Source organism: Pelodiscus sinensis, unplaced genomic scaffold (assembly GCF_049634645.1).
Source record: "Pelodiscus sinensis isolate JC-2024 unplaced genomic scaffold, ASM4963464v1 ctg61, whole genome shotgun sequence".
Classification (NCBI taxonomy): domain Eukaryota; kingdom Metazoa; phylum Chordata; order Testudines; family Trionychidae; genus Pelodiscus; species Pelodiscus sinensis.
Window position 1 is genome coordinate 603,708 of NW_027465843.1, and position 24,759 is coordinate 628,466.

Genomic DNA, 24,759 nt, shown 5'->3' on the forward strand with positions numbered 1-24,759 from the left:
ATGGCTAAAATGGCGACCGGGGCTTTCTCGTGCAAAATCGTGTCTAGACTGGCCACGGATTCTTTTGCGCAAAAGCATCCGTGCCAATCTAGACGCACTTTTGCGGAAATACTTTTCACGGAAAAACTTTTCTGTGAAAAGTATTTCTGCAAAATCATGCCAGTCTAGACGCAGCCCGTGTGGGGCCAGCCCGGACCCCTCACCCGTCTCCATGTGGGGCTGGTATTGCTGCCCACGTGAGTCCTGCCTGTCCCACTGCAGAGGCCTGACGTTCACACTCGCTCCCCCACATTCCTGGCACAGGCGGGAATCTGTCCCATTTGCACTTGCCAAGCGAACAAGCTGGCGAAGGCCAATGGGACAAATGCCCACATTCGCCAAGAGCAGGGACGGCTGGGACAAGGCTTAAAAAAGGCCCATGGTCACCCCCATTTGCAGGGAACCACGACAGGAAGCTTTGCTCTACAGGATGCCAGGCCCAGAGTTCAGAGCCAGCTACAGACACGCACAAACCCCTTTTAAGCCACCTGCCCCCTTTCTCCAGTTCAGCACAAACACGCAATGCCTGTAATATGCCCCTGCAGGGCTAATGCCCAGGCTGAAGGGAAGTCCAGAGAGAGACAGCCTCTCATTCAGGGTTGCCACAATGGGGCTGGGCTCTCTGTCCGCCACAGAACAGACTCTGGGACGATGTCTCCTTGTGCAGTTAAAAGCAGAGCTGCTACCTCGCCTGGGGCTTTGCTAAAATGAGCCACAGAGGGGCTCCTCCTTCCCGCCTGGAGGGGAGTGCCTGGCAGTCCTCAGGCTCTAGATAGAGCCATGGAGCTCAGCTTTGAAATCTCACACGCTCCGGCCCCTCTGCAACGCCCTGCCCCAATCTCAGCAGAGGGTGGCAAGCCCCTGGAACAGACCCAGGTGATTTCATAGCTGCTGTGTGACAGAAGAGAAAACTCCCAAACCAGCAGCTTGGCTCAGGTGGGGCTGGGCCAAACTTCCCAAAGAAATCAGCTGGAACCAGTCTCAGCTCTCCGGAATGGAAACTGCTGATGGACTTTCTGTAGGGGCAAGATGGGGTAAGGCTGAGAGCCATTGGGGGCGCTGTAGTCCACCCCCTGCCGGGCTCTGGGATTGCCTGGGGCGCTATGGGACAGAGCTCTCCAGAAACTCTCTTGGGAGAGGGGGGAGTGGCCTCTGCCTCGCAGGCCCCATGGGTGGGTTCTCACTCGGTGGGTGACGCAGCACAGACAGAGCACCAGGCTGTCTCACGCTCACCGCCACACTAGGCTACAGCCGGGGAACTGGCAGGCGACTGTATCCTCGGTTCTGGGGCGGGGGAACGGGCTTATTCACTGCCTGGTGCTGCGTGCAGGGCCACGCTGGGCGCATCCCAGCTCTGGCTGTGAACACCCGACTGCCGAGAATGCCTCTAAACATTAACCAGGCCTGTGATGTGAGCAGCCAGCTCTGCGGAACGCAAGCACCTCCGGGCTCTGATCAGTGTGCGGCAGCCCATGCCCCACACCCCCTGCCGCTGCTCTGCGCTCCTGCCTGCATGTCACCCTCCAGCGGGGACAGCCGCCAGCCTGCTTCCCGGGCCAGCTGAGCAACATGGCCCCCGTCCTGGGGTGGATGGTGGAACAGCCCCCCCGCCCGATGATGGAACAGCCCGTGCACGGCCAGTTCCCGGGCAGAGCTGTGTGTCCTCTCAGCTGTGCACACTGGGGAAGGTGCGGTGCTTCCTTTCTGGGGATGGAGCCAGGGCCGAACCCCATTCTCCCCCAGGCCTCCTGACCCACAGTTTATCCTACAGCTGACAAAGGGAGCCAGTCTGGGTGAGGAGGTGCCTATTCCACTCTGCAGAGGGACCAGGCCAAGGCTGTGACACCCATTTCTGGGAGGGCAGGGATGGGTCAGGGCCATGGGGCAGCAGGAAGCCAATGGGTGCCCATGGGTGTCCAGTGCTCCCATCTGAGAGCGTGCCAGGGCCCGGCTAACGAGAGGCGGGCTCGCCACATCCTGGCGCCGTCGGCTGGCAATCCCACAGGGGAAACAGCAGCCGACCGGGGCAGAACTGGCAGGCGAGTGAGGGCTGTGGCCCGATGGGGAAGGTAGAGGGGTTAGCGTGGAGCCAGCCCCGGACAGCCACCTGCAGGCTGGCGAGAGGGAGGGGTGGGGCATCCCCGGCCAGGGAGGGAAGGAGACCAGTCCACCAAGGCCCCCGGGAGAGTCTCGTGGCTCAGAATCCCGGCAGGGACTCAGCAGGAGCAGCTCGGCGCCAGCAAGCGTGTGCTGAGGCCTCTCCTACAGCACAAGGTCAGTTCTCATTACACACAACCTGGATTCTTCGACAGCAAAGGCAGCCCAGCCCCCTCCCTCCGCAGCAGCTCTTCTGCAGCGCCCGGGGCCCTGGCTGCTGGTGGCCAGCGCGCAGCCTGCCAGGAGCACCACGCCGCACCAACACCCGCCTAGGGCAGCTGACCTGGGCTCACAGGGCTCAGGATGGGGGCGCTAAAGCTGGTGCGGGTCTGGGCTCAGGCTGCAGGCCCTCCTGCCCAAACGCCTGTACAATAAGCGTACAGCCCTGCAGCCTGAGCCCTGAGATGGGGCCAGTCACGGGGGTTCACTGCCACGCAACACCCAGCCCCCACCAGCAATACAGCTCCCACCCCGACGCGACTGTGCCTTGCTCCGTCACCCTCCCACGCTGACACCCTTCACCCAGCACCTGCCCTCAGCAATACCTTGTGCCCTGCTGTAATACCCAGCTGTATCACTCGTCTCACTGACACACCGCCCTTCCTACTGACAAACACCTTCTCTGTAACATGCACTGCTCTAACACCCCGCTACAGCACAGCTGCCTACATCTGGGTGGTATAGCAGGGCATGCTATAGTGTAGCACACACACCTCACTGATACATTGCAGTCTGCTGTAACTCCTGTTGTATCACATCCCAGCACTGACAGAGCAGAGCGTGTTGTATCAGTGAGGGAGTCGGATACACCATGTCCTGCTGACACCCAGCTGTATCATACACCCACTGATACACCATGTCCTGCTCTGACACCCAGCTGTATCATACACCCACTGATACACCATGTCCTGCTCTGACACCCAGTTGTATCATACACCCACTGATACACCATGTCCTGCTCTGACACCCAGCTGTATCATACACCCACTGATACACCATGTCCTGCTGACACCCAGTTGTATCATACACCCACTGATACACCATGTCCTGCTCTGACACCCAGCTGTATCATACACCCACTGATACACCATGTCCTGCTCTGACACCCAGCTGTATCATACACCCACTGATACACCATGTCCTGCTCTGACACCCAGCTGTATCATACACCCACTGATACACCATGTCCTGCTCTGACACCCAGCTGTATCATACACCCACTGATACACCATGTCCTGCTCTGACACCCAGCTGTATCATACACCCACTGATACACCATGTCCTGCTCTGACACCCAGCTGTATCATACACCCACTGATACACCATGTCCTGCTGACACCCAGCTATATCACACACCCACTGATACACCATGTCCTGCTCTGACACCCAGCTGTATCATACACCCACTGATACACCATGTCCTGCTGACACCCAGCTGTATCACTCACCCACTGATACACCATGTCCTGCTCTGACACCCAGCTGTATCATACACCCACTGATACACCATGTCCTGCTGACACCCAGCTGTATCACACACCCACTGATACACCATGTCCTGCTCTGACACCCAGCTGTATCATACACCCACTGATACACCATGTCCTGCTGACACCCAGCTGTATCATACACCCACTGATACACCATGTCCTGCTGACACCCAGCTGTATCATACACCCACTGATACACCATGTCCTGCTGACACCCAGCTGTATCACACACCCACTGATACACCATGTCCTGCTGACACCCAGCTGTATCACACACCCACTGATACACCATGTCCTGCTGACACCCAGCTGTATCACACACCCACTGATACACCATGTCCTGCTCTGACACCTGCTGTAACACACGCACCTCCACGGATACACCACGCCCTGCTCTGTGATACCCATCTGTCTGGCACATCCTCCCTCCCACTGCTGGAAGTTACATGGGGTATCACACCCATCACGCCCCCTTGCTGACAGATACCCTGGGCCTGCTCTAACCCCCACGGAAGCGCTCTGGCCCTAGCTCAGCAGAATCACTCGCTATCATGCACCAGGAGGGATCAGACCCCTGGGGAACTGTTTCAGCCGGGGGCTGCTGTAACTCAGCTCCTCTGCTGCCCGCCCAGCCCAGCCCAGCCCCTGCTCTGAGGCAGGACGCTGCATTGACTTAGGAGCCGTGTCCCAATGTGCAGCAGGCTCCAGGCCAAGCACTTTCTTCCTCTTGAGCAGCTCGTGCACCAGAGCCTGTCCCCGGGGCCTCTCCCAGCCGCAGCGCTGCCTGGCCCACCGCTGGTGCTCGTTATGCAATCACTGCATCTTGTCTCGCCCATGCAAAGCCAGCAAGAGCCCAGCCCGGGCCCGTGGGCTGGGGCAGAGCGAGGGAGAGAGCCCAGAATCCACCCTCGCCAGGCACACGCACCAGCCCAGCGAATCCCCAGCTGGGGCCGTCCCTGTGCTTGGCTGTCGGAAGGGGCTCTGATTAGCCCGGCATTTGCTCCTGGCTGCCGCATCAGCAGCTCTCCGGGGGGCAGGGAGCAAGTCAGAGCCCTGGGCCCGCTCCAGGTCAGCCCTGATATAGATCGGGCAGGGCCAGACGGAGCTTATGCCTGCTCCCCTGGTCCCACCCCCTAGCTGCAGGCCTGCGGCTGCACCATTCCAGTGACAGGTGCACACCCAGCGGGAGAGGGGGGATCCGCTGCCCCACACCCAGCGGGAGAGGGGGGATCCGCTGCCCCACACCCAGCGGGAGAGGGGGGATCCGCTGCCCCACACCCAGCGGGAGAGGGGGGATCCGCTGCCCCACACCCAGCGGGAGGGGGGGATCGCTGCCCCACACCCAGCGGGAGGGGGGGATCCCTGCCCCACACCCAGCGGGAGAGGGGGGATCCGCTGCCCCACACCCAGCTGGAAAGGGGGGATCCGCTGCCCCACACCCAGCGGGAGAGGGGGGATCCCTGCCCCACACCCAGCGGGAGAGGGGGGATCCGCTGCCCCACACCCAGCCGGAGAGGGGGGATCCGCTGCCCCACACCCAGCCGGAGAGGGGGGATCCGCTGCCCCACACCCAGCCGGAAAGGGGGGGATCCGCTGCCCCACACCCAGCCGGAAAGGGGGGGATCCGCTGCCCCACACCCAGCCGGAAAGGGGGGGATCCGCTGCCCCACACCCAGCCGGAAAGGGGGGATCCCTGCCCCACACCCAGCCGGAGAGGGGGATCCCTGCCCCACACCCAGCGGGAGAGGGGGGATCCCTGCCCCACACCCAGCGGGAGGGGGGGATCCCTGCCCCACACCCAGCGGGAGAGAGGGGATCCGCTGCCCCACACCCAGCGGGAGAGGGGGGATCCCTGCCCCACACCCAGCGGGAGGGGGGGATCCCTGCCCCACACCCAGCGGGAGAGGGGGGATCCCTGCCCCACACCCAGCGGGAGAGGGGGGATCCGCTGCCCCACACCCAGCCGGAAAGGGGGGATCCCTGCCCCACACCCAGCCGGAGAGGGGGATCCCTGCCTCACACCCAGCCGGAGAGGGGGATCCCTGCCCCACACCCAGCCGGAGAGGGGGATCCCTGCCCCACACCCAGCCGGAGAGGGGGATCCCTGCCCCACACCCAGCCGGAGAGGGGGGATCCGCTGCCCCACACCCAGCCGGAGAGGGGGGATCCGCTGCCCCACACCCAGCCGGAGAGGGGGGATCCGCTGCCCCACACCCAGCGGGAGAGGGGGGATCCGCTGCCCCACACCCAGCGGGAGAGGGGGGATCCGCTGCCCCACACCCAGCCGGAAAGGGGGGATCCCTGCCCCACACCCAGCCGGAGAGGGGGATCCCTGCCCCACACCCAGCCGGAGAGGGGGGATCCGCTGCCCCACACCCAGCCGGAGAGGGGGGATCCGCTGCCCCACACCCAGCCGGAGAGGGGGGATCCGCTGCCCCACACCCAGCCGGAGAGGGGGGATCCCTGCCCCACACCCAGCCGGAAAGGGGGGATCCCTGCCCCACACCCAGCCGGAGAGGGGGATCCGCTGCCCCACACCCAGCCGGAGAGGGGGGATCCGCTGCCCCACACCCAGCCGGAGAGGGGGGATCCGCTGCCCCACACCCAGCCGGAGAGGGGGGATCCCTGCCCCACACCCAGCCGGAGAGGGGGATCCCTGCCCCACACCCAGCCGGAGAGGGGGGATCCGCTGCCCCACACCCAGCCGGAGAGGGGGGATCCGCTGCCCCACACCCAGCCGGAGAGGGGAGATCCCTGCCCCACACCCAGCTGGAAAGGGGGATCCCTGCCCCACACCCAGCCGGAGAGGGGGGATCCGCTGCCCCACACCCAGCCGGAGAGGGGAGATCCCTGCCCCACACCCAGCCGGAAAGGGGGGATCCCTGCCCCACACCCAGCCGGAGAGGGGAGATCCCTGCCCCACACCCAGCCGGAGAGGGGGATCCCTGCCCCACACCCAGCTGGAAAGGGGGGATCCCTGCCTCACACCCAGCTGGAAAGGGGGATCCCTGCCTCACACCGAGCCGGAGAGGGGGGATCCCTGCCCCACACCCAGCCGGAAAGGGGGGATCCCTGCCCCACACCCAGCCGGAGAGGGGAGATCCCTGCCCCACACCCAGCTGGAAAGGGGGATCCCTGCCCCACACCCAGCCGGAGAGGGGGATCCCTGCCCCACACCCAGCCGGAGAGGGGGGATCCGCTGCCCCACACCCAGCTGGAAAGGGGGATCCCTGCCCCACACCCAGCCGGAGAGGGGGATCCCTGCCCCACACCCAGCCGGAGAGGGGGATCCCTGCCCCACACCCAGCCGGAGAGGGGAGATCCCTGCCCCACACCCAGCCGGAGAGGGGAGATCCCTGCCCCACACCCAGCTGGAAAGGGGGGATCCCTGCCTCACACCCAGCTGGAAAGGGGGATCCCTGCCCCACACCCAGCCGGAGAGGGGAGATCCCTGCCCCACACCCAGCCGGAGAGGGGGATCCCTGCCCCACACCCAGCCGGAGAGGGGAGATCCCTGCCCCACACCCAGCCGGAGAGGGGAGATCCCTGCCCCACACCCAGCTGGAAAGGGGGGATCCCTGCCTCACACCCAGCTGGAAAGGGGGATCCCTGCCCCACACCCAGCCGGAGAGGGGAGATCCCTGCCCCACACCCAGCCGGAGAGGGGGATCCCTGCCCCACACCCAGCTGGAAAGGGGGGATCCCTGCCTCACACCCAGCTGGAAAGGGGGATCCCTGCCCCACACCCAGCCGGAGAGGGGGGATCCCTGCCCCACACCCAGCCGGAGAGGGGAGATCCCTGCCCCACACCCAGCCGGAGAGGGGGATCCCTGCCCCACACCCAGCCGGAGAGGGGGATCCCTGCCCCACACCCAGCCGGAGAGGGGGATCCCTGCCCCACACCCAGCCGGAAAGGGGGGATCCGCTGCCCCACACCCAGCCGGAGAGGGGGATCCCTGCCCCACACCCAGCCGGAGAGGGGGATCCCTGCCCCACACCCAGCCGGAGAGGGGGGATCCCTGCCCCACACCCAGCCGGAGAGGGGGATCCCTGCCCCACACCCAGCCGGAGAGGGGGGATCCCTGCCCCACACCCAGCCGGAGAGGGGGATCCCTGCCCCACACCCAGCAGCAGTTGGGCCCCAGCTGGACGGCTCTGGGCAGGGCCCTCTCCCTCCTCCACCCAGCTCTCCCCAGCGGCTGCAGTTGGCTCAAAGTTCAGCCAGGCGCTGAGCTCCGCGGGGAGCCGCCGCCGGCCTCCAGCAAGGCGGGGGCTGAGCGGCACCTGCGGCCGGATCGGGCCCCGCGGGGCGCCCCGCGCTCGCTCACCGTTTGCTGCAGGTCGGGGATCCCGATGCGCACCACGATGGCGCTGGCGGCGGCTTCCTCCATGCGGGCCGGCGGCTGCGGGGCGCGGGGGGCCGGGGGCTCGATGGTGGCATAGGGCGCCTCGTCCCGGGGCCGGCCCGCGGGCTCCCCCGGCTCCCCCTCGGCCGCGCGGGGCGGGCGCGGAGGCGGCGGCTGCTCTGGCGGCGGCGGCTCCGGAGTCTCATGTTTGCCGGCGGCGGGCGGCAGAGGCATGCTCCGTGCGGGCGGGGGGCGGCGCGGGGGCGGCGGGGCCGCGGGACCTAGAGCCCGCACGGCGCAGCGCTGGGCCTGGGGGGGAGAGAGAGAGTTACCGCCGGGACCCCGCACCCCCTGACCGCCGCCCCCGGGACCCCGCACCCCAGCGCCCCCTGATCCCCCCGGGACCCCGCACCCCCTGACCGCCGCCCCCCGGGACCCCGCACCCCAGCGCCCCCTGATCCCCCCGGGACCCCGCACCCCCTGACCGCCGCCCCCGGGACCCCGCACCCCCTGATCCCCGCCCCCCGGGACCCCGCACCCCAGAGCCCCCTGATCCCCCCGGGACCCCGCACCCCCTGACCGCCGCCCCCCGGGACCCCGCACCCCAGCGCCCCCTGATCCCCCCCGGGACCCCGCACCCCAGTGCCCCCTGATCCCCGCCTCCGGGACCCTGCCCCCCCAGCGCCACTTGATCCCCAATCCCTGGGACCCCGCATCCCAGCGCCCCCGATACCCGACCCCCCCCCCCACGCCCGCTGATCCCTGGGACCTCGACCCCCCCCAGCACTTCCTGGATCCCAGCACCCAGGGACCCCAACCCCTCAGCGTCCCCCACATTCTGGGATCCTGACTCCACCCAGTTCCCCCTGGATCCTGACTCCCCAATATCCCTCAGATCCCCGCACCCCAGGGTCCCAAGCCCCCAGTGCCCCCTGGATCCCAACTCCCCAATATCCCCCCAGGACCCTGACCCGCCAGTGCCCCCAGATTCCCACACCCCAGGATCCTGACCCCCCCAGATCCTGGGACCCCGACCCTCCAGTGCCTCCCGGATCCCAGCACCCCCGGACCTGCCCCCTGGATCCCAACCCCAAGTGCCCCCTGGATCCCAGCATCCTGGGATCCTGATCCTCCCGTACCCTCCAGGATCCCAACACTCTGGGAACCCAACCCCCCAGTGCTCCCTGGATCCCAGCACCCCGGGACCTGCCCCTTGGATCCTGACTCCCCAGTATCCCTTGCATCCCAGCACCCCGGGATCCCAAGCCCCCCAGGACTTCCCGGATCTCAGCACCGCAAGATCCCGACCCCCCCCCCCCCAGTATTCCCCGGACCCCAGCACCCTGACCCTCCAAGAATCTCCCAGATCTCAGCACCCCAGGACCCTGACCCCTCCAGTGTCCCCTAGGATCCCAACACCCCCAAACCTCCTCCAGGGATCCCAGTGCCCCTTGGGGATCAAAGTCCCCCATGGGATCTGCCCCCAGGATCCAAGTCCCCTAGTGCCCCCCAGGGATCCCAGCCCCCAGTGCTCACTGGGACTACCACCCCGGGTATCTGTGCCCCCTGGTACTGCACCCACAAGGGATCCCAGCCCTGACCCCTGGAAATCCCAGTCCCCCAACTGAGGGAAAATTAGGGGGTGCCCCTGATGGCCCCCAGTTCCCTGGGATTCTGCCAGCAAGACCCATAGCTCTCCTCCCTCAAATTCATGGGACTAGCCAGCCTGGGTCAACCCAGGACCCACCTCGCCCAACCTCTGGTCTCCAGCGGGGCTGGGCAGGGTGAACAGTAGCCTAGTTTGGTTCTTCCTGGTCCCTAATGACCTGTGTGGAACCCAGGATCCAGGGTTCTTCACAGCCCTCCTCAAACTCTGGTCTATTGCAACGCGTGCTGTTAGCTGGGATGCTCTCACTAGCGTTTGAGCCTTGGCTGAATCCTGCTAAATTGCTGGCCTGCCTCCTGTGCTGCAGCCGTGAGTTCCGCAGACCAACCGTGTCTTGTGCGGGAAAGGGTTTCCTTTGTCAGCCTGTTTCCCCTTTCATTGGGGCAGCTCAATGGAGGCCAGGTCTGAGCTGTTGTGAGGTGACTGGACCCCAGGTCTCCCGCACCAGGGGAGAACGATGCACTCGCTCTCCGCTCACCAGTACCCCATCCCATCCCTGCTCGTTCGGCTCCCCGCAGAAGTGAGCAGCCCCTGCCCTGTCGGCCTCGCCAGGCCTCGGTTGTCCCTCCTCCCCCTCTGGTTCCTCCCACCCGTCTCGGCCATGGAAGGAGTCGGCCCACGCTCACTGTCAGGAAACGGAGCCCAATCCTTCCATCCCTCCGCCTCCTCGCTCCCTGCAGCAAAATCTCCCGAGGGACCCCTGGGGATTTTCAGCTGTTGGGAGGCCAGAGGCCACAGTAAGAGGCTTTAGCAGCAGGGGCCAGGGGCTGAATTTGGACCTGGCATCTGTTAACCCTTAACATTCAAGCATGTAAAGAGCCACTCCTGCAGAGAGGGTGACCGTGACTGGAGCACTGTGTGTATTTGTGGGTCAGCCCCACCCCACAGTCCTACCGTCCCCTGACTCTGCCCCTCCCACTGGTGAGGCTGTACCCAGGCAAGCCCTAGTGCCACCAGGCAAAGTCACTGCACCATGGAGCTCACTCTTGGCGTCAAGCAGCTTCCAGCGGGGGCCGGCTGGGCAGAGAAGGGGCTCTTGGGCCAGAGGCATAGCTCTGCGTGGTGCTTTGGGGCTAGGTGTGTTTGAAGGGTGTCAAAGAGCCGGGCGGCCTGGACCTATGGAGGGAATCAGAAATGGCCCTGCCTCCCTCCAGCCGGCTCGGCACTGTGGACGCTTGGCCTCAGAGGGAGCCTGGTTGGGGAAACGGCTGCCAGAGTCCGGGTGGGACGCTCATGCCCCGAGAGGCAGCGCCTGTGGACGCTGAAAGCCAATGGCCCTCGGGGGCGTGCCTGCCTTATTCCCTAGGGGCTGCTCAGAGGCCCCCCACAGCGCCGGAATCATGAATCAGGTGCAAAGCATCAGGGGATCACGAAGAGCGGGTGTGTTTTGGGCTGTGTGGGTCCCTCTCCCAGCCCCCCAGGATGTGGGGCAGCCACAGCTCTAGCAGCCCCCCCACCTGCGCGAGTGAGACGGCTCCGGTCCCGTGGCTCATTAATTCTGTGCCCCCCTCCCCACCTCACCCCTGGGGCAGGGCCGCTCTCCGCTCTCCCCTCCCCGGGTGAGCAGGAGCAGAGCCGTCTTCTGCCACTGAGCTTTCCACTTGTGCCGTGGGGGGGGTCTGTTCTGTGACCGGGCTCCCCTGCGCTGGGCTGCGATTCCCACTGACTCCCCCACATGCATTGGCCCAGACACCCAGGCCCAGCCTGAGCAGAAAACAAGGCTCTTCCGAGGGGAGACAAAGGGAGGGGGGCGGAGACGGGCACCTGGCGGGGGGGCAGGGCTGGGAAAACACCAAGAGAAGAGACAGTTGAGTACGGGGGGTCAGGGGACCCCCCCAAGGGGGCTGAGGCTGCCGGCCCCTCACTCCGATGCTCACGTAGAACCTGGGCTGGGCTGTATCTCGGAGAAGCAATAAACCCCCCTGTCCCACTGGCTGGTGGAGTCTCATCTCGCTGGAGACGGGGTACCCCACACACCACACCCCCCGCCCTGCCTCCTCTTTCAGCAGACCGGATTGGCTACTCTTCCCTGGAAGGAGGAGGAGGGCAGCCAATCAGAAGGGGCTTTCCCCAGTCCAGCTGGAGATCACCTGAGGCCTGGAGCTGCCGGGTCGAGGCAGGGATCCTAGCCGGGGCTGGATTAAGAAAAGGATTTTAGGGGCTTCCGACCAGGGTCCTGGGCTGCGAGGGGACCCCCTTAGCCCGGTGTCCAGGGCTGCAGTCACGACAGCCCCTGCGTGTTGTTTTCTGGGCAGGTTCTGCTGGGGGGGGGGTGCCGGCTGCCGCTCCTTCCCACCCCCCAGAGCTGTGCCCTGCCCCCGCCTCCAGGCTCTGCCCCCGCAGCTCCCATTGGCCATGATTCCCAGGCTGTGGGGGGAGTGCCCGGAAGAGCCACCTGTTTCCCCCACACTCCGCAAACGAGAGCTGCTACAGATAAGCCCCCCCATCCGACCTCCTGCCCAGCCCCCTTCCGCGCCCTAAGTCCCTGGCTCTCCCAGATCCCACGCCCCACCCCTAGCCCGCCCCCATCCAACCTCCTGCCCAGCCCCCTTCCACGCCCTACGTCCCTGGCTCTCCCAGATCCCACGCCCCACCCCTAGCCCGCCCCCATCCAACCTCCTGCCAAGCCCCCTTCCGCGCCCTACGTCCCTGGCTCTCCCAGATCCCACGCCCCACCCCTAGCCCGCCCCCATCCAACCTCCTGCCCAGCCCCCTTCCACGTCCTAAATCCCTGGCTCTCCCAGATCCCACGCCCCACCCCTAACCCGCCCCCATCCAACCTCCTGCCCAGCCCCCTTCCACGCCCTACGTCCCTGGCTCTCCCAGATCCCACGCCCCACCCCTAGCCCGCCCCCATCCAACCTCCTGCCCAGCCCCCTTCCGCGCCCTACGTCCCTGGCTCTCCCAGATCCCACGCCCCACCCCTAACCCGCCCCCATCCAACCTCCTGCCAAGCCCCCTTCCGCGCCCTACGTCCCTGGCTCTCCCAGATCCCACGCCCCACCCCTAGCCCGCCCCCATCCAACCTCCTGCCCAGCCCCCTTCCACGTCCTAAATCCCTGGCTCTCCCAGATCCCACGCCCCACCCCTAACCCGCCCCCATCCAACCTCCTGCCCAGCCCCCTTCCACGCCCTACGTCCCTGGCTCTCCCAGATCCCACGCCCCACCCCTAGCCCGCCCCCATCCAACCTCCTGCCCAGCCCCCTTCCGCGCCCTACGTCCCTGGCTCTCCCAGATCCCACGCCCCACCCCTAGCCCACCCCCATCCAACCTCCTGCCCAGCCCCCTTCCGCGCCCTACGTCCCTGGCTCTCCCAGATCCCACGCCCCACCCCTCACCCGCCCCCATCCAACCTCCTGCCCAGCCCCCTTCCGCGCCCTAAGTCCCTGGCTCTCCCAGATCCCACGCCCCACCCCTAGCCCGCCCCCATCCAACCTCCTGCCCAGCCCCCTTCCACGCCCTACGTCCCTGGCTCTCCCAGATCCCACGCCCCACCCCTAACCCGCCCCCATCCAACCTCCTGCCCAGCCCCCTTCCACGCCCTACGTCCCTGGTTCTCCCAGATCCCACGCCCCACCCCTAGCCCGCCCCCATCCAACCTCCTGCCCAGCCCCCTTCCACGCCCTACGTCCCTGGCTCTCCCAGATCCCACGCCCCACCCCTCACCCGCCCCCATCCAACCTCCTGCCCAGCCCCCTTCCGCGCCCTACGTCCCTGGCTCTCCCAGATCCCACGCCCCACCCCTAACCCGCCCCCATCCAACCTCTTGCCCAGCCCCCTTCCACGCCCTAAGTCCCTGGCTCTCCACCCCCCTGCACTGCAACTGCCCTCCTGTCTCAACCTGCAGCTCCCTGCCTCACACTGAGCCCCCCAACTTTGCCCCCCCAAGTCTAGAGGGCCCCACAAAATCTAGTAGCCTGGAGCCGCGGTTGTTAGTGGAGTCTCGGGGCGTGAATGTCCCGGCACAAAGCCTAGACGTCCTGGGGATACAAAGCCCGCACTGACCCTCTGCACAGGCCACGGTTCATCCAGCACAGACCTGCTGCCGTTCCTGCTCCGACTCCCCAGCCCCATGTCTCTGTCCGCTCCAACTCCTCCCTCTGATCAAACTTCTGCCTTTCTCTTTGTGCTGCAGGGAGACCTCAGACAGGCGCCAGGGTCTCAGGCGTGGGTGAGTCCCTGGCCATCTGTCCACACACTCTGCCTCCTCCCCAGACCCCGCTCCAGGACAGGCGTCTGCCCCGCCAGCCCCACGGGCCACCTGGCTACTCCAGCTTGTCCTCTGCAGACAGACCACTGCCCTCCTGGGGCTGCCAGAGGGCTACAGCCCAGGGGAGCTGCACGGGGATCCCTTGAGCTCCCACCAGCTCCTCTCAGCTGCACTTTCACAGGCAAGGTGGCTCTGCCAGGCCCCCACAGCTCTGGGCTTCCGCTGCTCCTAAGCAAGGGCAGGGTGGCACTGTCTGCTCTGCGGCTGGCCCCAGGAACCTCTGGGACCCTCTGAGCATGCCTGGCCGGGCAGGGCCTGGAGCGGGGTGGGGGAGATCAGCCTGAGGAGGACAGCGGCTGCGGGGCCTGTGCCTGGGGCCCTGGTGGCTGCTGGATGAGCAGCCTGTGGGGCGGGAACAGAGCCACTCAACGGGCGCTGCAGAGACGCGGCAGCAGCTGTTCTGAGGAAGAGTCACCTGGCCCTAGGGGCAGCCACCAGCACTGCGCCTGCGGGGGCCTGCCCGCCCCCCACCCAGCACTGCGCCTGCGGGGGGCCCCCCACCCCACCCAGCACTGCGCCTGCGGGGGGCCTGCCCGCCCCCCACCCAGCACTGCACCTGCGGGGGGCCTGCCCCCCAACCCAGCAAGTCAGCTCTGGGGGGATCCTGCCCCCCCACCCAGCAAGTCAGCTCTGGGGGGATCCTGTCCCCCAGGAACGTATCCGAGGGGGGACTCCAGCGCCCAACTATGCATCCCTGGGGGGGGAATCCTGCCCCCCCAGCTACGCACCCCCAGCAGATTCTGGACCCCCATCAATGTACCCCCAGGGGAGGCCAAGATCCCATTGGCAAGTTCCCCCCGGGTGCCTGCAGTCTCAGGCAGCCTTCACTGTGCAATGACAGAAGCGCTGCAGAGACTCTCGGGGGCGGGGGCTGCGGGTTCTAGGAAACCGTCCCAGGGGGCTGGGATGAGATGCCTGGACAAGGCCAAGGGCCGGCTCTGGGCCCCAATTAATGGTTGGATGGAACGGAGGAAAAACCCCACTAATGAGAGTCGCAGTCGATCGTAAATCCAGAGGAGCCGTAACTAGCAAAGCGGAGAGAAAATTAATATAAAAGGCCCTAAAGAGCTTGGAAATAAGCACGGGAAAGAACATGAAACCCAGCTTTGGAGAACGCAGCTAATAGCCGGGAGGAGGGGGCGGGTCAGAAAGGCAAATCACTGCTCACGCCCCCTGTGACGGCGCGTTGGGGTCCCCCGTCTCCTGCACCCCGAAATGGCACAAACAGACTCCACCAGCCAGTGGAATTGAGGGTGGTTTATTGCTCCTCCAGGATACAGCACAGCACAGATGTAATCTGGTTACAGGAGCTGGGGCTAAGAGGCCTCAGTGCCCCCTTTGAGATAGGGGAGTCCCAGCCCCCTCCCCAGCTCCTTCTCCCCTGCTTTCTAGCCAGGAACTAACTCCCTCTCCTCCAGCCCTGCCCCCCAGCCAGGGCAGCATCCACCTCCCTTTGTTCCTCTCCATGGGGGTCAGCTGGCCAAACCATTTGGGATACCCTCTTTGCATAGTGACTCATCGCTTGTCTGCTCCGTGGTGCTACAGACAGCAGCCAGAGAGTTAGCAGGTTACCCCCCACTACGTCATGCCCCGTGGAAGGAAATCTCGGAGAATCCCAGGCCCTTGGGCGCTCACGCCCGGTGGGAAGGAAATCTCGGAGAATCCCAGGCCCTTGGGCGCTCACGCCCGGTGGGAAGGAAATCTCCGAGAATCCCAGGCCCTTGGGCGCTCACGCCCGGTGGGAAGGAAATCTCCGAGAATCCCAGGCCCTTGGGCGCTCACGCCCGGTGGGAAGGAAATCTCAGAGAATCCCAGGCCCTTGGGCGCTCACGCCCCGTGGAAGGAAATCTCGGAGAATCCCAGGCCCTTGGGCGCTCACGCCCGGTGGGAAGGAAATCTCCGAGAATCCCAGGCCCTTGGGCGCTCACGCCCGGTGGGAAGGAAATCTCCGAGAATCCCAGGCCCTTGGGCGCTCACGCCCGGTGGGAAGGAAATCTCGGAGAATCCCAGGCCCTTGGGTGCTCACGCCCGGTGGGAAGGAAATCTCGGAGAATCCCAGGCCCTTGGGTGCTTACGCCCCGTGGAAGGAAATCTCGGAGAATCCCAGGCCCTTGGGCGCTCACGCCTGGTGGGAAGGAAATCTCCGAGAATCCCAGGCCCTTGGGCGCTCACGCCCCGTGGAAGGAAATCTCCGAGAATCCCAGGCCTTTGGGCACTCACGCCCCGTGGAAGGAAATCTCGGAGAATCCCAGGCCCTTGGGCGCTCACGCCCGGTGGGAAGGAAATCTCCGAGAATCCCAGGCCCTTGGGCGCTCACGCCCCGTGGAAGGAAATCTCGGAGAATCCCAGGCCCTTGGGCGCTCACGCCTCGTGGAAGGAAATCTCGGAGAATCCCAGGCCCTTGGGCGCTCACGCCCGGTGGGAAGGAAATCTCCGAGAATCCCAGGCCTTTGGGCACTCACGCCCAGTGGGAAGGAAATCTCGGAGAATCCCAGGCCTTTGGGCACTCACGCCCCGTGGAAGGAAATCTCGGAGAATCCCAGGCCCTTGGGCACTCACGCCCGGTGGGAAGGAAATCTCGGAGAATCCCAGGCCTTTGGGCACTCACGCCCGGTGGGAAGGAAATCTCGGAGAATCCCAGGCCCTTGGGCGCTCACGCCCGGTGGGAAGGAAATCTCGGAGAATCCCAGGCCTTTGGGCGCTCACGCCCGGTGGGAAGGAAATCTCCGAGAATCCCAGGCCCTTGGGCGCTCACGCCCGGTGGGAAGGAAATCTCGGAGAATCCCAGGCCTTTGGGCACTCACGCCCGGTGGGAAGGAAATCTCGGAGAATCCCAGGCCCTTGGGCACTCACGCCCGGTGGGAAGGAAATCTCGGAGAATCCCAGGCCCTTGGGCGCTCACGCCCGGTGGGAAGGAAATCTCGGAGAATCCCAGGCCTTTGGGCGCTCACGCCCGGTGGGAAGGAAATCTCCGAGAATCCCAGGCCCTTGGGCGCTCACGCCCGGTGGGAAGGAAATCTCGGAGAATCCCAGGCCTTTGGGCACTCACGCCCGGTGGGAAGGAAATCTCGGAGAATCCCAGGCCCTTGGGCGCTCACGCCCGGTGGGAAGGAAATCTCGGAGAATCCCAGGCCTTTGGGCGCTCACGCCCGGTGGGAAGGAAATCTCCGAGAATCCCAGGCCTTTGGGCGCTCACGCCCGGTGGGAAGGAAATCTCCGAGAATCCCAGGCCCTTGGGCGCTCACGCCCCGTGGAAGGAAATCTCCGAGAATCCCAGGCCCTTGGGCGCTCACGCCCGGTGGGAAGGAAATCTCCGAGAATCCCAGGCCTTTGGGCGCTCACGCCCCGTGGAAGGAAATCTCGGAGAATCCCACGCCCTTGGGCGCTCACGCCCGGTGGGAAGGAAATCTCGGAGAATCCCAGGCCTTTGGGCGCTCACGCCCGGTGGGAAGGAAATCTCCGAGAATCCCAGGCCCTTGGGCGCTCACGCCCGGTGGGAAGGAAATCTCCGAGAATCCCAGGCCCTTGGGCGCTCACGCCCCGTGGAAGGAAATCTCCGAGAATCCCAGGCCCTTGGGCGCTCACGCCCGGTGGGAAGGAAATCTCGGAGAATCCCAGGCCTTTGGGCGCTCACGCCCGGTGGGAAGGAAATCTCCGAGAATCCCAGGCCCTTGGGTGCTCATGCCCGGTGGGAAGGAAATCTCGGAGAATCCCAGGCCTTTGGGCACTCACGCCCGGTGGGAAGGAAATCTCGGAGAATCCCAGGCCTTTGGGCGCTCACGCCCGGTGGGAAGGAAATCTCCGAGAATCCCAGGCTCTTGGGCACTCACGCCCCGTGGAAGGAAATCTCGGAGAATCCCAGGCCCTTGGGCACTGGGACGCTCTTCCCCAGAGAGCAGGAGGGACGTCCCAGGGCATCAGGACAGTCTGCTCTGGGCCGTGGGGGCAGACGCGGAAGGGAGCCCGGACAGTGATGCTCTGGGTGCTGAGGCTGTGGAAAGGTGGTCGCCAGACTGCACCGGGTGCTTTGGCATTCCTAGTCACTTCCCAGGGGCCGTGGGGGAATCCCTGCCTGGCCCATGGCGATAGGAGCACACAGGACTCCACGTTTTCTGCTCTGTCCACGGGCTGGGACCTAGCCCCTTGGCCCGGCTGACGCGCTTTGCTGTGAGCGTGCACAGGAGCAAAGGGCTGCTCTCGCTGCACTCAGCCACATCACTGCCTGCCATTCCCCTCTTCCCCCAGAGCCAGGCATGAGGAAGTCGGGCAAGAGCGACGGCCAAATTGGCCCCTGGACTTTGTGGCTCCAGTGCCCCCTGCCTGGCCCCTTACTTCCCTCTGACATTCCCAGGCACTCACCCACTGGGCCGTAGCCAGGCATGCCGGAGCTCAGCTTGGGAGGAGAGGTAGAATCATAGAGCTGGAAGAGACCTCAGGAGTCATCAAGTCCAGCCCCCTGCTCTAGGCAGGACCAATCCCAACTAAATCATCCCAGCCAGAGCTTTGTCAAGCCGAGACTTAAACACCTCTAGGGATGGAGGAGATTCCACCCCCTCCCTAGGGAACCCAGCCCAGTGCTTCCCTTCCCTCCTAGGGAAATAGTTTTTCCTAATCTCCAACCTGGACCTCTCCCACCACAACTTGAGCCCATTGCTCCTTGTTCTGCATCTGTCACTACTGAGAACAGCCTCTCTCCAGCCTCTTTGCAACCTCCCTTCAGGAAGTTGAAGGCTGCTCTCAAATCCCCCCTCACTCTTTGCTTCAGGGAGCTTGTGTCGACTGCATCACTAAGGATCATTGACATGACACCGTGTGCCCTGCCCTCGCTCACTGAATCTGTCCTGTCCCACAAGGCAGTGACATCTGAGCGAGCCAGCTGCTTCCTGTGCAGGCGTCTGTCTGCTCTTGTCCCTACAGATTTTACCTCTTGTCGTACCTGCCACGTTATTTCACTGGGCAGAGACATTCCATTGACCAGCTGATAATTGTCAGGATCGCTTTTTCTTTTCTGCTGTCCTCTGGTACCTCATTCTCCATCCCCTCCCGCCTTTAAAACACAACTGCCAGGGGTCAGTAAATGTAGTCAATAGCTCTACATTAGACTGTGATCCGGGCCTGCTGCTTTGGATACATTCCCTTTCTCTCAATAAAAGCAGCTATTTAAGTCGAGGGAAGTAAAGGGAACTGTCTTTGAAAAGGGGTGTGTGGTGAGCTGGGAATTACAAACCAGCAAGCCTTGCTTCAATCCCAGGGGAAGAGGCTGAAAAAATAGAGACTTACGAGTCACCCCGAGGAGAACGCGACATGATGGGAGTTCACCAGAACGATTTCTGCAAAGGAAACTCATGCCTGACTAATCCGTTCCAAGGCTGTGTCTGCAGCAGAGTGACTAGGCGCCAGAAAGGGAGGAAGGAATTCCCCGGGAGGAGGAGCTGGGATGGGCACAGCATATGGGCTTGAGGAGAGAAGCCAAGGGAACTGGAAGCCGAGAGGAGTGAGCCCCTCTTGCCACAAGGACGCTGAGTTAACGGGATGGCGCTGGCGTTCTGTAGTGCCAAGGCAAGATGACCCAGCGGGGAGGAATAATTCAAACAGCTCTCACCTTGCTGGGCCCTGACAAACCCCAGAGCAGAGAGACCTGCATGAGCCTCGGAGCAGCTCAGCAAAACGTTTGCTCAAGGTGCAGCCCAACAGCCTCAAACACAAATATCAAAGGAGGCCGCTGACGGGACGTTTAGTTGAGAGCGAACCCAGTGAGGACCCGGAGGGACTGTAAAACAGGACGGGGCTGGAGAAGGCAGCTTGGCTGCTCTCCCCGTCTCCCACCGCAGGAATGGGACGGCCATTGGCACGGGGAGGCAGCCAAGGATTTCTCACCCAATGCATAGTTAGCCTGTGGATCTGCCTGCCACAAACATCCCGGAGGCCAAGGACGTAGCAGGATTCAAGAACGGGTCAGCCTCTTGCGAGGAATGGTCCCTCCTCCACCACCTCAGACAGGGTGTAAAAGATGAAACGCGCTTCTGGGCTGGGAGGAACGCCCCAGGGGTTATTCCAGACCTGCCCACCGAGGGACGTTTTCCCCCTTCCCCTGAAGCAGCTGGTGCTGGGCTTTGTGAGCCAGGAACTGGGACCAGACAGGCCCTGGGCTGGCAAGTCCCAGGTTTTCCCTTGGCTGCCCTTTGCCAAGAGCCATGACAGGCCACTCTGGCCAGCCAGCTTTCCCTCTCCGCAGGCCAGTTTGCTCCAGGCTGGGACCCACAAGAGAGTCAGGCAGCCTGATGTAGGCAGGGAGGAGAGACGATTGCCTGCAAAGGGGCAGCCGCCATCACAAGAGCTTGCAGGGGAGCAGAGGAGCCCCAAGGGCACGAGGCTTTGGGCCTTGCCTTGTGGAGCAGCTCCAGGGAGACTCCACTCAAGTCCTCAGGCCTGTGCTGAGCTCTGAGCAGCTGGAGGGGAGTCAGGAGCCAAGACAACTGGAGGGGGCCTGAGCCACCTGCCAGCACCCTGGGCAGGGAGGGCACAATCCAGGCTCTCTGGATTCAGACCTTCCCCAGCCAGCAGGGACCCCTGTGCCCATCTGGCCTGGCCTCCTGCCAGCTCCCGTGGTACCGTGGGGGCCAGGAGGGGGCCTGCCTGGGAACGGCGGGCAGTGCCCAGAGAGCGCCGGGGCAGCGGGCCAGCCAGTCACAGCTGTGCAGAAGAGACGTGGCCGAGCCATTAGAAAGGGCCTTGCGCTGGCAGGGCCTGCCATGGCTGTGCTGTCACTGCCCCCAGCCCTCCGTAATCGCGGGCTGCCCCACCCGTCCCTGCCCCGAGGCAGCCGCATTCAGAGACCAGGTGCAGCAGAGACCGAGTGACGGGGCGGGGCAGACACCAGTGAGGAATGGGCGAGGCAAATGGAGTAGCCTTCTGCCCCGCCCCGGGCCCTTCCTTTGCCCTCGCGTCCTCTGGCACCTCTGGTCAGGGCCCCAGCACCGCGGGGGGGGGCACCGCGGGGGGGAGACCAGGGTTGCCAGGTGTCCGGGACTGACCTGGACAGGCCAGTAGTTTCGCCTCCTGCCCGGTGAAGAATTCAGAAAATCCCGGCCACCTGAACCGTCCCTGCGGCATTTTCTGATCTTTCCCGCCAGGAGGCGAGAATCCCGGGCGCTCACCTGGTTCCGCAGGGAGCTGTCCGGCCCGGCGCAGGGAGGCAAGATAGAGGCCGGCTGCCAGCAGCCTGTTAGGGCCAAAAAGCCTTGGGGTCCTTGTTTTTCTCAACAACTTTGGTTTCCCCCCTTTTTTTTCCCCTCATCAGAATTTTTTCCCCAGTGTGTTTTTTTGGGGGGAGAGAGTGGGGGGGGGGGGGGTCGGTATTTTTGGTTAAACCACCTGGCAACCCTAGGGGAGCCCTGGCGGGCAGAGCTGGTGAAGGGGACGGGAGACAGCATTACCTGGGGGTCTGTGGGTGACAGGGAGGCTGGGGACCCACTCGCTGGTCAGGGAGGGGGCGGCCACAGCGTGACACTCGGCTGTGGGGCTGGACTGCCCGGTGCTCGAGTGTCGCGCCTGCACGGCCCAGTCACAGCAGCCTCCTCAGCAATGGAGCGAGAGGAACTGGAGAGGATTAGCAGGAGCATTGATCGGCCTTTGCTCCCAGCTCAGAGCATCCTCGCAGGCCCGACGGGCAATTCCACAGCCAATTGATTTCCCTTCTCTCTGCTTGCCAAGGTCACTGGGTCACTGGCGCTGATCCTGCCACCCTCAGCTCAGCCAACACAGCTACCTGCACAGGCTCATTGGAGCTGAAGCCAAGGAAGCTCACTGCCATGGGGGGGAGGGGTTTGAAAGGAGCCAGGGAGGCCTCCCCACCTCCCCACCTCATGGTGCTGATGAGCAGGCTAGGCCAGGTGAGCAGAGGCCTGGGGGACATCCCTCCACTGCAGGACAGGCGAGGTTTGTGCTGGGGCAAGTAGGGGGATTGTAGCCCCCCCTGAAGTCTGAACCCCAGAATTTCATACTTGAGGACTGCTTCAAGTGCCCTAGCCCTAGAGGCAGCTCTGAACTGCAACTGGGCTTGTGCTGCTCCCGGCTTTGCCACTGGGGCAGGGAGTTTGTTTATAGACAGAGGGAGGCAGGGTGATTACCATAACCATGGCCTGTCAATCAAGTAACTGAAGGCTCTTCCATGGCCTGGCACTCCACTGACAGGACAAGAATCAAAGGGCAGTGTGAGGGGGTGCACTCACCACCGTTACCCCCCTGCCGTCTGTCCTCAGGAATTGGCTCCCTCGGCGGGTAGGGTGCCTTCTCTGGGGTGGTGTCTCCCCTCTTTACTCCCGGCTGCGGCATCCTCTTCGCCACACTGCCCTCCGGCAGTGCCCAAGTCTGCCTCTGAGCCCCCCTTCCGGGGGTCGATGTTCCTTCATCGGGCCTTCTTTCAAGCCCTGCAGTCTGGGGATTTGCTGGCCAGAGCTCCCCTAGCCCTGCCTGGCCTCCCCTAGCCCTGCCCTAGCTCCAGGGAGCCACCTCCTCCCTCTGCAGCCAGGTTCTCACTGCTTCCCCCTTTCACAGCAGCAGCCCATCCTCTATTATAGCTCCCAGCTGGGCCCTAATGGACTAGTACAGCCTCAGCTGGGCTAAACTCCCCGGCCCTGGCTCAGGCCGGGGTCTGCCCTTAAAGGGCCAGTGCAGGGCGAGCGCCCTGTCACAGGCAGGAATAACTGGTGGTGTGTTCCAGGGGTCTATATGGTCACTTCATCTCAAAAAAGAGATACTGGCATTGGGAAAGGTACAGAAAAGGGCAACAAGAACGATGAGGGGTTTGGAACGGGTCCCATATAAAGAAAAATTAAAAAGACTTGGACTTTTCAGCTTAGAAAAGAGGAGACTAAGGGGAGATATGATCGAGGTCTATAAAATCATGACGGGTATGGAAAAAGTGAATAAGGGAAAGTTATTTACTTATTCCCACAATATAAGAACTAGGAGTCACCAAATGAAATTGATGGGCAGCAGGTTTAAAACAAACAAAAGGAAGTTTTTCTTCACTCAGTGCACAGTCAACCTGTGGAACTCCTTGCCAGAGGATGTGGTGAAAGTTAGGACTTTAACAAGGTTCAATAAAGAGCTAGATAGGTTCATGGAGATTAGGTCCATCAATGACTATTAGCCAGGATGGGTAGGAATAGTGTCCCTAGCCTCTGTTTGTCTGGAAATGGATGACAGGAGAGGGATCATGTGATGATTACCTGATGTAATCTCTCCCTCTGGGGCATCTGGCATTGGCCACTGTCAGCAGACAGGATACTGGGCTAGATGGGCCTTAGGTCTGACTCAGTCTGGCCGTTTTTGTGTTATTAAATGATCTGGGAAAAGGGGTAAATAGTGAGGTGGCAAAATTTGCAGATGATACAAAATTACTCAAAATAGTTAAGTCCAAAGCTGACTGGAAAGGGTTACAAAGGGATCTCACAAACCGGGCTGATTGGGCAACACAAGGGTAGATGGAATTCAGTGTTGATAAATGCAAAGTAATGTAAGTGAGAACATATAATCCGGAGTAGGCATACAAAATGATAGGATCTAAATTAGCTGTTCCACTCAAGAAAGAGATCTTGGAATCATTGTGGATAGTTTCCTGAAAATATCTGCTGTGGCAATCCAAAAAGCTAACAGGATGTTGGGAATCGTTAGGAAAGGAATAGAGAATAAGACGGAGAATATCATACTGTCTCTATAGAAAGTCAAGGCATGCCCACATCTTGAACACTGCATGCAGATCTGGTGACCCCATCTGAGAAAAGAAATCTGGGGTTTGGAAGAGATCTAGAAAAGGGCGTGGAAATGATGAGGGGTAAGAAGCAGCTTCCAAATGAGGAAAGATTCCGAAGACGGGGATTTTTCAGCGTGGACTAAAGGGGTGGAGGATATGTTAGAGGTCTATAAAATCATCAATAGTGTGGGAAAAATCGAATAAGGAAATGTTATTTATTCCTTCACTAACATAACACAAGGACACCCCAGGAGATGTAGCTCCTGATAAAAGGGGATGGGAGGGGGGGTCAGGATTGGTCCTCCTGCCCCCACCCCCTGATTTGCTTCTTGGCTTCTGATGAGCACTGTCCTCACTCGGCTTCCCCCAAGCACTATCCCAGCATGCACAGCACTGAGACACGCCTACCCCCTCCCCCGCTCCATCACAGCCCCTGGGTACCCCCAGCACTGAGACACGCCTGCCCCCCCCGCTCCATCACAGCCCCTGGGTACCCCCAGCACTGAGACACGCCTACCCCCTCCCCCGCTCCATCACAGCCCCTGGGTACCCCCAGCACTGAGACACGCCTACCCCCTCCCCCACTCCATCACAGCCCCTGGGTACCCCCAGCACTGAGACACGCCTACCCCCTCCCCCGCTCCATCACAGCCCCTGGGTACCCCCAGCACTGAGACACGCCTGCCCCCTCCCCCGCTCCATCACAGCCCCTGGGTACCCCCAGCACAGAGACACGCCTACCCCCTCCCCCGCTCCATCACAGCCCCTGGGTACCCCCAGCACAGAGACACGCCTACCCCCTCCCCCGCTCCATCACAGCCCCTGGGTACCCCCAGCACTGAGACACGCTTGCCCCCTCCCCCGCTCCATCATAGCCCCTGGGTACCCCCAGCACTGAGACACGCCTGCCCCCTCCCCCGCTCCATCACAGCCCCTGGGTACCCCCAGCACTGAGACACGCCTGCCCCCCCTCTGCTCCATCACAGCCCCTGGGTACCCCCAGCACTGAGACACGCCTGCCCCCTCCCCCGCT

At 63.4% G+C, this 24,759-nt stretch overlaps 1 protein-coding gene across 7 annotated transcripts in view; it reads right to left on the reverse strand.

The window, feature by feature from the left end:
- SHANK3 (SH3 and multiple ankyrin repeat domains 3) overlaps positions 1-24,759 on the reverse strand; it is a 708,141-nt gene that overhangs the window by 600,005 nt on the left and 83,377 nt on the right. For 6 of the 7 annotated variants that reach the window (XR_012898753.1, XR_012898754.1, XM_075914851.1 and 3 more), the window contains exon 3: positions 8,015-8,341. Coding sequence is in view for 5 of the 7 variants with exons in the window: in XM_075914851.1 (XP_075770966.1) it covers positions 8,015-8,266 (252 nt within the window). In the remaining 2 variants the exon portion in view is untranslated. Of the gene's footprint in view, positions 1-8,014; positions 8,496-24,759 lie in introns of those variants that run through there. The other variant, XM_075914852.1, reaches the window with a different exon arrangement.